The sequence below is a fragment of the Aotus nancymaae genome, unplaced genomic scaffold (assembly GCF_030222135.1).
Source record: "Aotus nancymaae isolate 86718 unplaced genomic scaffold, 86718_ANA_hifiasm-v0.15.2.pri h1tg000095l, whole genome shotgun sequence".
Classification (NCBI taxonomy): Eukaryota; Metazoa; Chordata; class Mammalia; order Primates; family Aotidae; genus Aotus; species Aotus nancymaae.
In genome coordinates, this window is record NW_026988510.1 from 4,359,218 (window position 1) to 4,374,219 (window position 15,002).

Below are 15,002 nucleotides of genomic sequence, written 5' to 3' on the forward strand. Positions count from 1 at the left end.
ACTCCAGCTTGGACAACAGAGCAAGACTTACAAAGTCCCCCTTCTCAGCCTATGTTCTCTGCTGAGCTCTTCCAGAGTCCTAGAGAATTGATGTTTGCTGCTGTCTTGGCTCAAACTCGAGTTCTTGGAACCCCCAAATGTAAAAACTTTTTGGGAGGGATCGGAGACCTCTTTGCCAAGCGAGGACATCTGCTGGACCAGTCCTGCTAATGCAGCTGTGAGCTAATGGGTACTGAGACGGTTTCAGCTTTCCTTCTCCAATGAAGTTCCCTGCTGCTGTCCCCTAAAGTGCAAATCACAGTAGGGAGACTGGTACAGGCAAGAATTCATTCTGCAAACAGCATCCGTACCCTTCCAAGATCAATATGCTGTAAGTTAAAGGTATTTCCCTACTTATAGCTAAATCCTAGATAGTCAACTGCTGCCTGAATTTTCCCTTTAAAAAAAAAAAATCAAAACTTGTAGTCTTTAAGAAACAGTGCTCTTGCTCTGGTACCCTGGCTGGAGTGCAGTGGCATGATGATAGCTGACTGCAGCCTTGAATTCCTGTGATCCTCCTGCCTCAGCCTCCCCAAGTGCTGGGCTTACAGGAGTGAGCCATTGCACAGAGTCCAAATTTTGCTCTCTTAAGAGCACGTTACCTCTCTAAAACTTACCTTCATGGGTGCTTTTGAACCCAAACTCAAAAGGCTGTGTGTTTTAAGATTTCCGTGCCTTCCCAACTCACCGCCACACTGTGGGAGAGCTGCTCTGCCGTCAAGCTGAGACTGTAGTGCCGGGCCTCCAGTCGTCTGCACTGCGTCTGTAACACCTGCCGCTCCAGATTTTGCTCTGAAAAGACCAGAGATGGTGATGTGTCGTCTGTGTGCAGGGGCCCCAAGGCCTGGTGAGTGCTCTCCTCTTTACACACTGTCTGGCAGTACCCAAAAGCCCTCACCACTGCAGCCAGCAAAGGCCTCTCCTGTGGGCCACAATGGTCCCAGACCTTTGAATTGTTGTACTAACACATAAACAACATTAAATTAGATCCAACCCACGGGAATAAGGACAAAGGAGCCAGGACCTAAAGGAAATTTGATACAGATTAGGAAGACATTTTATGGCCTTAAAATGCATCTTTCAAAAAAAACAGGCTTTCAGTTTAGACTGTTGGAAAAAGGCCAGAATAAACTTAGAACACAGATTTATTTAGTAAAATAGTCTCTGCTCTATCAGAAGATACCAGGCCTAATTTTAGGAGTGACTCCAAACCTTTAAGTCCCTATTTTATGCAGAGTGTTTCAGAGACTGACAAACAGCGAAGGTGACAACAGTCTGGATAACACAGAACAATAAAAGTAAAGAACGCAAATTACAAATCTAGCAAGGACGGAGCAACAGCCAGAACAAAAGCATCAACAACTCTGCGAACGGGAACCGTCCCTCTCTCACGGGACGCTTTACAGTTTCACAAACAAGGGCCCCACCTGTGCCTGTCTTCGGCAGCACTGGAGTGACAAGACAAATTCAAAAGGAAAGAACCAAAACTTATATTTGCAGAAGGTTTGATCATCTGTGATTCCTATGATCTAAGGAATAACCATAGATTAAAAAAATCCTAAAGCTTTGTAAGCTACAATGGTTTTTACAAACAGCCCCCAAAACCTATGTGCTAGCTGAAACTAAATCTAGTCCCAAATGATCACAAATCACAATGATTTCATAGTTTGGTACCATATTCATGAACAAGGATGCCAACATGCCAACCAAGCCCGTAAATTCAGTGCAACTGAAAATCCTAACCAGACTCTTTGAGGGGAACAGAAGGCGATCCTAACATCTTTGGGGGAAAGCCATGGCCCAAGACCTGCTGAACAGTAGTAGCTTAGAGGAAATGTGTTCAGGGCAGGTCATGCCCTGCCAGGCAAAGGCCCATCCCGTAGGAGTGAGGCAGGGAAGAAGAGTAACTGCTTGTCTGGGTGGGAAAGATGTAGTTAAGATTTCTACCTTACTCTGTACACATGAATCTTACATAGAACAGGAAAAAGCTGAACTTGCAGAACAGCCTTATAGCCTTGGTGTGTGGAAAGAATTCTCAACACCACACCAAGAAACCCACAAAACCAGAAAAGATGGAAATATTTCATCCTAGGAGAGTTAAAAATCACTCTGCATATTGCTTCTGGCTATTTATGTGTGTACTTAAAGAACAGCAACATGGGGCCGGGTGCCGTGGCTCATGCCTATAATCTGAGCACTTTGGAAGGTGGCCAGATCACGAGGTCAGGAGTTTGAGACCAGCCTGGCCAACATTGTGAAACTCTGTCTCTACTAAAAACACAAAAATTAGCTGGGCATGGTGGCTCTTGAGTAATCCCAGCTACTCAGGAGGCTGAGGCAGGAGAATCGCTTGACCTGGGACCTGGGCAGCAGAGGTTGCAGTGAGCCAAGATCACGCCACTGTACTTCAGCATGGACTACAGAAAAAAACTCCATCTCAAAAAAAAACCAAAAAATTAGAAACATGCAGGGAAGTAGTAGTAGGCAATAAACTGGAAAGATTCCACGGGAGGAGGAAAGGAAGCCAAATACAGGATTTGATGCCCTGGTTCTGGCTACATGGGCATTTGTTTTTAGTTTGGAGAACACTTTTCCAAAGTGAGTTGTGGCAAGAGACAAAAGAAAAAACTACTTCTCAAAGTATTTGAAAAGGTTGACATTGATAATCAAGTCCTTATATTTACAACACTATAATACGTGATGATAAAAAGTCATCTAGGATATGCTAATAAACCACTTGTAGACGGCTGCACCCCTGTCCAGCAGTGCCCATGCAGTAAGGATGGTGAGTACAAAATGAAGGCTGGACACCTCTGGGCCAAGCCAAATGGGCCTTGGCAATATCCTTGGGTAACTGAGGCATAGAGGCAGGAGGTGGGCTGCTGTATACAGAAGGATCAAACACTGCAGCGGCCAGTTTCATGGTTCTATTCCCTGGCAGAGGAGATGTGGCGGAGTCTGCCTGGTGCTGTGGCTTCCTGGCGGGGAGGCGGGGGGAGCGGGTGGTTGGCATGTACATTCCCAGGGGGAATCAAAACATCCTGGGTATTTTGAGAGGCAGCGACCCTTCGACTAAGCCTTTGCCAGGAGCCTGTGACCCCCAGCATAGCACCTGGCTAAAGTAAAGGTAGCTGAAAACGTGACTGGTACCCATTGGCCCCAGAGTAATCCTTACAGCCAGGCAGGAGGCATGCTCAAGCAGTAACCAGGCCTGGCTGCTGGAGCTCAGCAAAATCAGTCAACTAGGTCATTTGCCAGGGCCCTTATCCGAAGCTGAGGCCAACATCTGCACTGATGCTGGGTCTCCGAGAGCAGGGCCCACGTGAAGAATGACAGGTGCCACGAAAGTTGGCATTGTGGTGCTTGATGCCCCAGTAAGACTGGCCTCAGGTTCCACCATGGGGCATCAACACTACCAGAAACCAGAGGAACCTTCCTGTATTTATATCTACTGTGCCTCAGGACGCAGGAACAGTCCCCAGGCTGGCAGAAGTCGGCATGAACTTGTCGCTCAGCTTCCTTTCCAAAGGTCCTTTACCCTCTTCCCCTCTTCCCTACCAACCCCATACCTTCTATGTGTTCCTGGTAAGCTTCAAAAACAGCCTCAATCCCTTGCCACTTGCGCCTGGGGGCTTCCTCATCCTCTTCTCCATCTTCATCCTCTTCCTCCTCCTCCTCTGAGTCCCGGTCCACCTCCTGCGTTGGGGGGCCCTTCCTTGAAGTGGGGGGCTCCTGCTGCCCATTGTGCTGGGGTGGAGGGACACGGCTGGAGGACTGCAGCTCGGGAATGTTGTAGTGGACAGACGCATCGACCTTATGGTTCTGCTCTGCGGATAGCACAGCCACGCTCCCTGCAGAAGGGACAGGGCTTGCGTCAGTGCGTTGGGGGTAGGGACACAGGGTGCTGTCTCAGAAGGCAGCTCTGCCCTGCCTTTGCTGCAGAGTCAGCATGACTGCAGGTCTCCAGGGACCAACGTGACACTGCACAAAGAGGAGGGAATCTAGCCAAAGGCCTCTGGGCCACAGACCCAGCGTGACAAGGTCTGAGACAGCACAGCCCTGAGTACCAGTCGATCCTGGTACGTGGACCATTTTGATGAAATTTATCTCTGAGCCTCCATTTTTTTTATTCTTGAGACAGAGTCTCACTCTGTCACCCAGGCTGCAGTGCAGGACCTCCTGTGAATACCAAAAGCCAAGGAGATTCAAGTCCCTAACGGAAAATGGCATAGTACCTGAACATACCAGAATAGAGCCTACACGGACACAACGTAACACCCAGTATGCTGCCTACACTTGTACCTAGAGTACTTGTAATACTTAATATATTGCCTGTACTTCTCCTGATTTGCATGGATTCAATGTAGTACCTGGTGCTTGGCAAATTCAAGTTTTGCTTTTGGAACGTTGTGGCATTCCAACCCACCCACAAATATTTCTAATCTAAAGTTGGTTGACAGCTGGGCATGGTGGTGCATGCCTGTAGTCCCAGCTACTTGGGAGGCTGAGGCAGGAGAATTGCTTGAAACCAGGAGGCAGAGGTTGCGGTGAGCGGAGATCGCACCATTGCACTCCAGCCTGGGTAACAAGATCAAAACTCCGTCTCAAAAAAAAAAAAAAAAGTCGGTTGAATCCAAACACGTGGAACCCATGGATCCAGAGGACTGGAGGTGACATCTTTACATACCACCAGGAAGGAAGGGAATCTCTACCCTGAGGAGTAGCAGCCATCTGAATCTAGTCAAACATTCTATCTTGAAAAACATGATTATTTCAAATGAATGCTGGTAAAAATCCAATCACGCACTCTTCCTGCCTTTGGGGAACCTTTCTTAATCTCAGCAAAAACCAGTGCCTACTGCTCTCCTCTCCGTTACCTCTTATGGATCGATGCACCCCTGCTCACAGCACAGCATCAGCGCTGGCACCTAAAAATGCTTTTCACCTACAAGTTCAGCTTTTAGAGTGTGGAGTAAAACAAACATGGTTTTGGCATAGTAACCACATTATTTTCTTCTGGTGATTGGAGTTTATAAAAACTGGTGCCCACGGCTGAGCAGCTGTGGCAGCTCAGGGACTGGGGCCAGCCTCAACCACAGGCAGGAGCTGAGTGAGGACTGGCAGCCTCATTACCTTTATGCTTCTGCAGGGCCTTCTGGGTGGACTGCAGCACTGACTCGTGGAACTGATGGGCAAACTCTTCCGCCACAAAGGGCTCCCATGGCTTGCTCTTCCCGTTGGTGCTGTGGGACAGCGGCACAGGAATGTCCTTGGGTGTAGCGCCCCGGATGTAGTGAAGCATGCTCAGGCTCTTCTTGCCTCCAGGGCCCTCGCTCAGCCTGGCCTTCTCCGCACTGGCAGGAGCTAGCTCCTGGACTCTTGACAGCTCCTGGGGCCGGACCTGTTCAAGCTTCCCAGGCTCCACGGCCTTTGGGACATCAAAGGATGCAGCAACACCAACCGGCTTCTCCACGTCCAGAGAGGCTTGCTGCATGGCTGGTTCTTTTAGAGACAGAAAGTCAAGGAAAACATTAAGAGATGCAAGTTAACAGGCTGAGAGTCGAGCACGCAGATCCCAGTCTCTAGAGCTTACTCTTAACAAAGACCTAGTGCAAAGAACCAACACCCGAAGAACACGTAAATAACCGCTGTGCACGTGGCTCCGCTCTGAAGACGGTGGTGGTTGGTGGCAAGTCCATCCTTGAAAGACATCCCAAGAAGTAAGAAACAGATCTGCAGGAAGAAGCAAGTCCCCCAGCCACGGGACTGGGAGAGAGAGGGATTCACTCCAACCAGACGAGAGACTGTGTGTGGAGCCGAGAACAGGGATGAACTATAAAGATTCCCTGCGACATCGGACAGGACAGAGGTCGCTCGACTAGAGATGTAAGAGGAGGAAAGCAGGGCAGGAGGTGCCAGCGGGGCCCAGAAGGCAGAGTGAGTAAGACGAAGATGCAGGAGGAGAGCCAGAGCACGCAGGCCAGTGGCGGGACCAGGGCGCAGGCACGCCCACCCTCCTGGGATGGGGCCGCTGGAGTGGGCTCCGTCTGACCTTCTGTGCTATAACTGAGGGATAGGTTACTACCACCACACTGGACCTCACGCGGAGCTCCACAGAAGCCAGACCCTCCCCTCAACTCTGAGCCCGCCTTCAAACTGATGTTCTGTCCCATGACCGTCACAACTGTGCAAGGATGGTACACTTGTGCAAGAAGAATGGCAGAAGACAGTCTGCAGGAGGCCACTTTCGCAACGATGAGGACCTAGAGTGGTCGCCTCCAAACCGGGGCAGCCCTCGGGATGATCCAGGGTGGTGGCAGGTGGGGCTATCCTTCCCTTACCACTCAGGGAGATGGCAGGACTGTCCCTCGGAGAGTTTGTCAAGGAGCCGGCCACTGCTGGTGACAGTGCCTTCTGCTTCATGGCATGGAGCATTTCAACAAGTCTCTCTTTGTCTATGGGAAAAGCAGCCTGAGATTAACGAGCCAGTTGCATCATTTTTTTTTTGGAGGGAAAGATGGTGGGATTCTAGCAGAGCCTTGATGGGCAGGTAAAGCGCTAAAGCCAGAAAAACCAAAAGCAGGTGCGACGGGGCAGGCCCGGTTTAAAAGAAGACACCACGTTACAGTGAGCCCAGACTAACACGTATCCACTACACAAAGTCTTAGACGTGCACAGCTGTCTGTGCAGTGATTACACCTCTGTGAAACACTGTGCCCACGGACCTCGGTGGTGGTGTGTGAGGATGTATTTTATTTAAAGTGAGAAAAGGTGGCCCCAACACCAGGAAATGCCCCAAAGGCCCAGGCCTGGCCTCTGAGGCAGGGTGCCATCTCCTGGCCCGCTCCTGGCACTCAATCACACCCCTATCATACTGGCACTTCCTGAGAAGGAAAGATGACCCCATGCTGTTACACACAGCAGATTCCTGGTGTCACACGGCCCTTCTTGACTCTGACACTTAAGGGCTGCATTGCCCTGAATTTTTTAAAAATCCAGCCACATCAAAAGATGCTTTGTATCTAGGACTTTGGGCTGGCAAGCAACCCAGCACCAGCCCGCTAAGAGAAAGGAGAACGCCTCCTGACTGGCACAAAGCAGAAAGGAAACGGCTGCACCCTGACAGACACCTTGAAGCAGCTAAAGGACCGAGAAGTAACTCTGCTTTCCTTTGACCTTCTCCCAGAGAGGAGGCCGGGGGTCCCTGAGGACTTGGAGGCTCGCCAAGGGGCAGGGCCAGGAACGTCATCACGCGGGCACCCAGCCAGCCTGCGTCGCAGGCCAAGGAGGCCAAAACACTAAGTGGGGGTTATAGCCGCGTTGTCTCTTCTGCCGTGTGGACTCCAGCCCAGAGGATCTGTCCCAACGTGGCCCTGTGTGGCCAGACTAACTGGAAGCATCTTTCAAGGCAAGCCATCTGCTCAGTGTGTGCTGCCCTGCCTGGCAGCTTCCCCAGGCCTCTGGCCACCAAGACACAATGCCCAGCTGACCACCTAAGCAGTCCAGCAAGAGGAAAGGCCTGCAGCAAGATGAACCTGAACGCCTGGCACCTCCCCTCATGCCTTGTGCAGTCACTGGCACACTTGGCTCAAAGAGCACCTTCTTGGGCGCTGGGAGATGGATAAGTGACAAGGGTAGTCCTCAGCTCAAGACGGTGGGGGTCTCCGAGCAAAGCCTTCCAGGTAAGGGCTGCTGCAGAGGGCTTCCATGAGCAGAGGCTGTTCCCGGGAGCTGGGAAGAGTGAAGGGGCAGCCTCCAGCGGAGTGATCCCAGATCCTGCCTGGCGTCTGCTGCTTCAGAAACCCACGCCCACCCCACTGAGCCCCCACCTTCCTACCCCGGTGAGGCCCCACCTTTCCTCTTCTCGGCGCTAATGTGGGTCAGGTTGAAGATGGTCAGGAACTTCTTCTTCTCTTCGAAGTTGGGACTGTTGTTCATCTCGTCAGGGCTGTAGCGGGTGGACAGCGCCAGTCTCGGTGAAGGCGTCTGCCGCTTGCTCTGAATTGTCGGGGGTGACGGGCTTCTCTCTCTCAACATCCGCCGCCGCTTCCTCCGCTTCTGGGCCACCAATTCCTCCTTCTGCTGTTGGGTGGTCAAGCCAAAAAGTTGCAAAAACTCTAGCTTCTAGATTGGGAAAGAAAACAAAGGAGTTGGAAGCCACTGGCAGTGGTATTCTTTCACTGTCCCGGCCCCCCTCCTGGGGTCCTTGAAGTCTCTGTGCCATGGCTGGCTGTGCCTGGCTACAAAGGAGCTTGGTGGGACCAACCCCACCAGGACTTCTGGAGGAACCTAGAACCAATGGGAAGGGCTGGAAGCCGGGGTGTGGAAGCTGGGAGGTAGGCACTGATGTGGGGGCCCGGGCCAGCCCAGTGTGTGTCAGTGGGGAGGAGAGCCCAGTACCTCGGAGGACGTGTCCAGTTTGAGGGGCGGCTGCTCGGCCACGCAGCGGAGGTGGGCCCTGACCTCCTCCTCATCGCTCTCATCGTAAGAGTCATCGAGGTCGTAGTAGTACCCTGATAAAAATGGTTGTATTCAGCTGGACAAAGAGCCTTCATCTGTCCAGCGGACATGCCCTCAAGGCACATGACTGCAGCCCACCCATTAGGCCAGGCTGCTAGAACCTGAGCACCCTGAAGGCTACTTCCTTTCCACCCAGCTGGAAGCCACCACTAACCCAGTCCTAGGGCTCTGTGTGACCGCAGGCAACAGGCTTCCCTGGGATCCACGGCCCTCAGAGGCCTCCAAGTGGCTGGGCGGTCCCCTGGGCTGGCAAGACCTCCCTCCTCCCCCTGCCAGGGACCATCCATCACACAGGCCTGGGGCCATGTCCACGGCAACATAGCGCTGCCTGTGCGCATGCACTCCCCACTGCTGTGGCCGTCTGGGTCTGACCCCTGGGAGGGGACAGGCACACAGGCCCCTGCTCTCAAAGGCACAGAGAACGATAACAGAGCCCCTGCCCAGGGGTACTGGGGTAGCTCCCTCCTCCCTTCCAAAGTGAGTAGGGGAGAGAAGCCTAGCTGGGCCCTCCATCCAGCCTCCCCGCACCAGGAAGATGGCCTGTGCCCCAGCTTCTAGTGAAGGGGCGGCTGAGCTCGGCATGGGACAGGACCGAGTGTCCAGCAGTAGGAAAGAGACGGGGCTGGAGCCCTGCTCTCTCCTCACACCGAAGCCTGCTGGATGCTCTTCCTGGCTCTCTTAGGGAGTGCGGGCTGAGGACTCCCCGACCCAAGCAGAAATGCGAATGAGGTGCCTGACCTCCTGCCCCGACCTGGGGCAGTGTCAGCTGCCACCTCCTCCCCGCCCTGGCCCACCTGCTGCAGGCAGCCCCGGATGTGGAGCCCCTGCTGGGCCCAGGCGGGCACTCCTGTTATGCTGCACTATTAATATTTAAAACCATCTTATTAGTCTCTGCTCATCACTTATTTATCATGCATGTCTGCAGAACTGTCTTTACAGGCAGGCTTTGATTTGGCTTTTTGGGACAATTTGCACGGAGGCAGGACAGGCATGGGGCCTAGGGTCTGTCTCCCCTACAGGGGTGTGAAGCTGCTACACAGAAGCCAGTGCTTCCACCTGGGGCCTGGGACTACCCCAGGCAGAAAGCAGGAGGGGCGGGTGGCTGGCACGCAGGCTCCCCCTCCCCACTGTAGAGCTCCCTCTGAGCAGGCTGGGGGCCTCAGGGCGGCAGACCTTTCTCCTGGGCCTCCCGCCGCCTGCGCTCCTCCAGGTCCAGCTTGCTGACCAGCCTCCGGCGCTGCTGCAGGAACTCATCGTAGATGTAGGCAGGGTCAGGGCCCCGTGGTGCTGGGGACCGGTAGGGCGAGCCAGGCTTCAGGGATCCACTGAGCTCCCCAAAGGTGACTGCCTGTGGGAGGGAGGCCCGCTGCTGGCCCAGGATGGTCTGGGTCGACTTCTCGAGCTCAGCGAGGAAGGGCCCAGGCCCGGGTGGGAAGGTCTGGTGTTCCAGGGTCCCTCCCTCTCGTGGTGGTGGCGGAGGTGGTTGGTACTTGTCCAGGGGGGCAGGCTCACGCTTCCGTGGCCCCTCTTCCGCTTTCTCCGGGCAGAAGACCCGTTCCACCTTCACCAGTGGCACGGCTGCCTGGCGGCTAGGCTCAAATGCAGCCGGGTGGCTGTGCAGAGAGTGGCTCTCAGGGCGTCGCGTCTCCAAGGTGTTGTCCATCAGGGACACGGGGTTCCAGAGGGCTGTAGGTGCAGCATGGAGCTGGGGCTTGGGCGAAATCAGAGGTGGTGGCCCCCCAAAGTGCTGCGGAGGGTCACGGCCACCTGGCTCATGACGGTTCGGTCCTGGCCTAGGGAGTGAGACCAACTGGTCAGTCAGGGAGAAAAGACCCCTCAGCCCCCCACGGGCTTCCCCAGCAGCCTGCGCTCCTAAGATGACTCAGATGGCACAGCCCCATAGAGAGCTGCTGCCAGCAGGGCTGCAGGGAAAGGGCACACACCCTACCCCAAGGACCATGTTTTCTGTCCTCCATTTTCTCTTCATTTTGTTTTTTTTTGAGATGAAGTTTTGCTCTTATCACCCAGGCTGAAGTGCAGTGGTGTGATGTCAACTCACTGCAACCTCCACCTCCTGGGTTCAAGTGATTCTCCCGCCTCAGCCTCCCGAGTAGCTGGGATTACAGGTGTGTGCCACCATACCCCGCTCATGTTTTCCATTTTTAGTACAGATGAGGTTTCACTATGTTGACCAGGCTGGTCTCGAACTCCTGACCTCAAGTGATCCACCGTGATCCACCTGCCTCGGCCTCCCAAAGTGCTGGGATTACAGGAGTGAGCCACCAAGCCTGGCCCTCCATTTCCTCTTTTAACACCCGTGGCAGGTATGTGCAGGCCGCTCCAAGAGGACAGGGAGGCTCTAAGCCTGCACTGCTCGGGAAGGCGGACCCGCTCGGGCCCAGGACAGACCCCACTGTGCTCAAGTTTCCCACCCTGCTTGTGCAAATCCCCCCAAGGGCAAGCATCCTCACTTTCCATGGGAAACCCACTCTATGCTAGGCTGTGGCCCTGCCACCAGCACCTTCCTCCTGCTGTGCCTTGTAGGGGCAGGCTGGTCACGTGCACAGGGCCAGTGCTCTTCCCTCCCCACTGCCCTTGCAGGCAGCCGCAAGCCACAACCTTCCAGTGCCTGCCCAGCCCAACCAAGAGCCAAAACCAACAGTGAAGTGCCAGGATGGGGCCTGTGCCGACACTGCCCTGCAGCGACCCCAAGTGGCCAGTGGCAGAGGCCCGAAACAAAGTGTCTTCAAAGACCCAGACTAAGTCCTGCTGAGGCAGGGAGGGAGGAGGGGATTTAATCTACTCAAAGGGCTATTTTTAGTATTGTTTTTCCAAAGTTTATCTTTTTATTTTTTTTATAGAGATGGGTCTCATTGTATTGCCCAGGCTGGAGCGAAGTCGCTATTTACAGATGCAATCCCACTACTGATCAGCATGGGAGTTTTGACATGCTCCATTTCCAACCTGGGCGGTTCACCCCTCCTTCACCAGGCAACCTGGTGGTCCTCTGCTCCTGGGAGGTCACTGCATTGGTGCTGGACTTGCCTTGGATACCCAATAGGTAACAGTGCACTACTGCCCCAAACTCCTGGGCCCAAGTGATCCTCCCACCTCGGCCTCCAGAACAGCTGGGTCTACAGGCATGTGTCACTGTGCCTGGCTTTCTTTGGACCAATACTCCCCAGTGACTCTGTGAAAGGCTTGAGGGGAAGGAAGAGACAGAGGCCATGGCAGGCACCTGGCCAAGCTGCCCCGGTGCCACCAAGGCCCTCCCTAGTAATTCCAGACTCAAGGCTGGGGACAGATCTGGCGCTGCCGCCCCTCTTAAGAGAATACAACAGGGAAGCATGGGAAAAAACCCTGTCCTTAAGTGAACAGCAAAGGAATTAAAACTGCAGGAGAATAAATACTGCACGTGCCACGCCAAGCACCGGACACTTTTCCAGCCTGGAGCATGAGGGCCCTGTGAGGACCCCAGTTCAGCTTGCTGTAAGGCCATGTGTGCAGCCGGCCACAGGAGAACCTCCATAGCCAGGGGAGGCCTGGGCCCTGCTTCCCACTGTGCCCAGGTCCAAATGGGGCAGCTGCCCTGGCTGGAAGCAGTCCATGTGTGGGCGAAGTCACAACACCTGTACTGGGGCCCTAGGGAGCTCTGAGGAAGAAGATGCCTGCAGGAGTCAGGGTACCCCCATGTTATCAGGCCATGCCAGTGGGGAGCTGGCTGCCTTGAGTCCTCTGGGTAGCAGGCAAGGCTGAGCCTGAGAGGCCTTGGGGGTGGGGGCTGGGAGAAGCTGAGAGGCAGAGGGACAGTCGGCAGAAGGGGCCTCCCTTCAGCCGTGCTGGACAGCATGAGCCACAGGGAGACTCTGCGGTGGGCCCGGTGACAGTCATCCCTGATCAGCAGTATGCATTTCCTCGCTGCCCTACTGGACAACGGAGGCAAATGGAAGGGAGGGCAGATTTTACATAGCAGCACACTCCTGTCCCAGAGCTGGAGGGTTTCTTATTCCACGACAGCACCATGGCCCTGAGAGCTGCAACGAGGTTCAGAAAACACCCCATTCTCCTCAGCTGAGGAAACTGAAGCTCAGGGAACAGAAGCAGTGTCCCTAGGTCCCAGAGCTAGAGAAGCCTGACAGGCCATCCCCACCCACTCTTGCTGAGAGTGAGCCCTAGGGGGCTGTGAGGCGGGAGCTGGGACCAGCACAGCACTAGGGCAGGCAGGAGCAGGCAGGCCCGGGGGCACTCGGGCCCAGCTCGTAAGACTTGTGTCTGCAGCTGGGGTCCCAGGCACTGCCACAAAGCCTCCTGGGAATAAAGGGCTAGAAAATGGGCATTATCTTATTAATACGAAAGCAATAAAACTCATTTTTTCCTTAAAAGCCGTCCCCTTCTCTTTAAAAAAAAAAAAAAAAGCCCAGGCTCAAAAGCAGAGGAGGATGGAGGAACAGGTATTATGAGTAATTAAAGCTTCCACCTTGCGCTCTCAGCTGCTGTGAACGGCCTCCTGGGAACGGGGCCAGGCTGCGTGGGCAGGGCCCTGGCTCTCAACATGGACCTGATTGGTCTCCTTACTTACTGCTGGGGATACCTCTGAGCAACCATTTTCCTCCTCAGTCTCAGCTTCCCCACAGGCAAGACAGGCATTGTAACGTGAACATGAAAGAGCAGAAATGAAAGAGGCAGGCAGAAACGCTGGGGCGGGATGTCGGGCAAACAGCAGGTGCTCAATACACACTGAACAAATCTGAACATGAAGGCTCACCCCTCCTTCCCTCCCCGGGCTCACACATGCGAGTCCCCGCTGCCCGGGGCCCACCTGGTGGTGCTCTCGGGCCTGTGCTCCGCCTCTGCAGGTACTGGGGGCCGGCCCATGTCCAGGTGCTGCTCCAGCACCTGCTGCCGGAACTCGGACACCTGAGACTGCCGATCCTCCTTCTCCTGCCGCAGCCGCCGCTGCCGTGCCAGCCACTTCTCCTCCTCGTTGGTGCGTTGGATCAGCAGGGCCGTGGCAGCGCTGCTGCTCGGCAGAGAGAAGATGCCATGGTTGGAGATGAGGCTGGGCACCGCATGGTGTGGGGTGGGCACCGGATGCAAGGGGTGCTGCACGGGCTTGGGTGCCTGCAGGCCGGCATCCTTCAGCTTCTCTGTGGGGGGAAACACGGTCAGGCAGGGTCTCAGCCACGCGGGCCAGTATGCTCCATCCCCCGCCTCTCACCCAACTGCCCAGAGAAACCAGAGCCCTTCCAAAGGGTTCTTCCCACAGCCAGAACCAAGAGATTCCAGAGGGCCTTATGGGAGCTTCCAGGAAGCATGCCTTGTCCCTAGAAGGAGGCGCTCCATGGCTGGGTGGCACGTCTCGCCCAGCCAGTGGGGTGCCAGAGCCAGCTCACACTGGCTCAAAGAGCAGACTGTTAAATTTTCGGGAAACATGCAAAAGCCGGTTATTACTAAACAACTATTTGTAAACTGAACAGGAACATAAATTATATTACAATTAACAAAGCACTCAAAACTTATCCCTTCCTAACACCTTGGCTACATTTCACAACTGTGCTCGTGGGGTCACCTACATCCCGTGTCTGTATCGTGTGCCCAAGTGCCTCTGTTCCCTACTCCGTGTTCAGCTACGACAGGCTTTTAGGGTGAACTCGGCAGGGGAGCCTTTACACCATGGCAACTGGCTCCTCCCCATGGGGGGCTGAGACCTTGGCCGGCACAGCCCGCCCCCGCCCAGGTACCTGCTCGGGTTGGGGTCAGCTGCTCCGAGGGCTTTCCCCGCTCCTCGGTGGCATGGCCACGCAGCCCGTGCAGCTCGGCCACAGGCAGGAAGGCGGGCTCCAGGGCCTTGGCGGCCAGCAGCTCCTTCTCCCGGGCCCGCTGCTCCCGCTGGCGCTCCAGCTCCCGCTCCCGCTCCTTCTCACGCTCCCGCTCCTTCTCCTGCTCACGCTCCTTCTCACGTTCACGCTCACGCTCCTTCTCCCGTTCACGGTCAGCCTCGCGCTCACGCTCACGCTCCCTCTCCCGCCTCAGCTCCTCGTCCATCTGCAGCCTGCAGTGTGTGGAAAGAGTTGGGGCTGTGCTGCGCCAGGAGCAAGAGGGGGACCTGCGGCAGGCCCTTAAAAAGCACGCCCAGGAACGAGCCAGGGCACCGATCCAAATCGTATGGGAGGTGAGCAGCATCTCCCTCACTTTTGCTGGTGCAGGAAGAACTTAAGGTCCATACAATCAAAGTGGCTTACAAAACCCCCAAGCGCCCCCCGAGAGCGCCTCAGCCTGTGGGCTTACAGCAGGAGTCTACGGCTGCCGAGACAGGCGCTGTTTCAGAGCACAGAGCCCCAACAATCACTGTCCCATTTGGCAGGTGGACAAACTGAGGACAGGCACGGCCTAGGACCCGTCAGGTTCCAGCCCAGGCTCTCTGCCTCACTGCCATCTAAGGA

The 15,002-nt window shown here is 54.9% G+C and overlaps 1 protein-coding gene across 5 annotated transcripts in view; it reads right to left on the reverse strand.

The window, feature by feature from the left end:
• GSE1 (Gse1 coiled-coil protein) overlaps positions 1-15,002 on the reverse strand; it is a 120,080-nt gene that overhangs the window by 3,892 nt on the left and 101,186 nt on the right. For 4 of the 5 annotated variants that reach the window (XM_021671038.2, XM_012466106.2, XM_064369957.1 and 1 more), the window contains 9 exons: positions 14,301-14,611; positions 13,379-13,706; positions 9,733-10,352; positions 8,440-8,552; positions 7,893-8,163; positions 6,381-6,494; positions 5,173-5,541; positions 3,609-3,890; positions 728-831 (listed from right to left, as the gene is read on the reverse strand). In XM_021671038.2, the coding sequence (XP_021526713.2) occupies positions 728-831; positions 3,609-3,890; positions 5,173-5,541; positions 6,381-6,494; positions 7,893-8,163; positions 8,440-8,552; positions 9,733-10,352; positions 13,379-13,706; positions 14,301-14,611 (2,512 nt within the window). The remainder of the gene's footprint in view (positions 1-727; positions 832-3,608; positions 3,891-5,172; positions 5,542-6,380; positions 6,495-7,892; positions 8,164-8,439; positions 8,553-9,732; positions 10,353-13,378; positions 13,707-14,300; positions 14,612-15,002) is intronic. The other variant, XM_064369958.1, reaches the window with a different exon arrangement.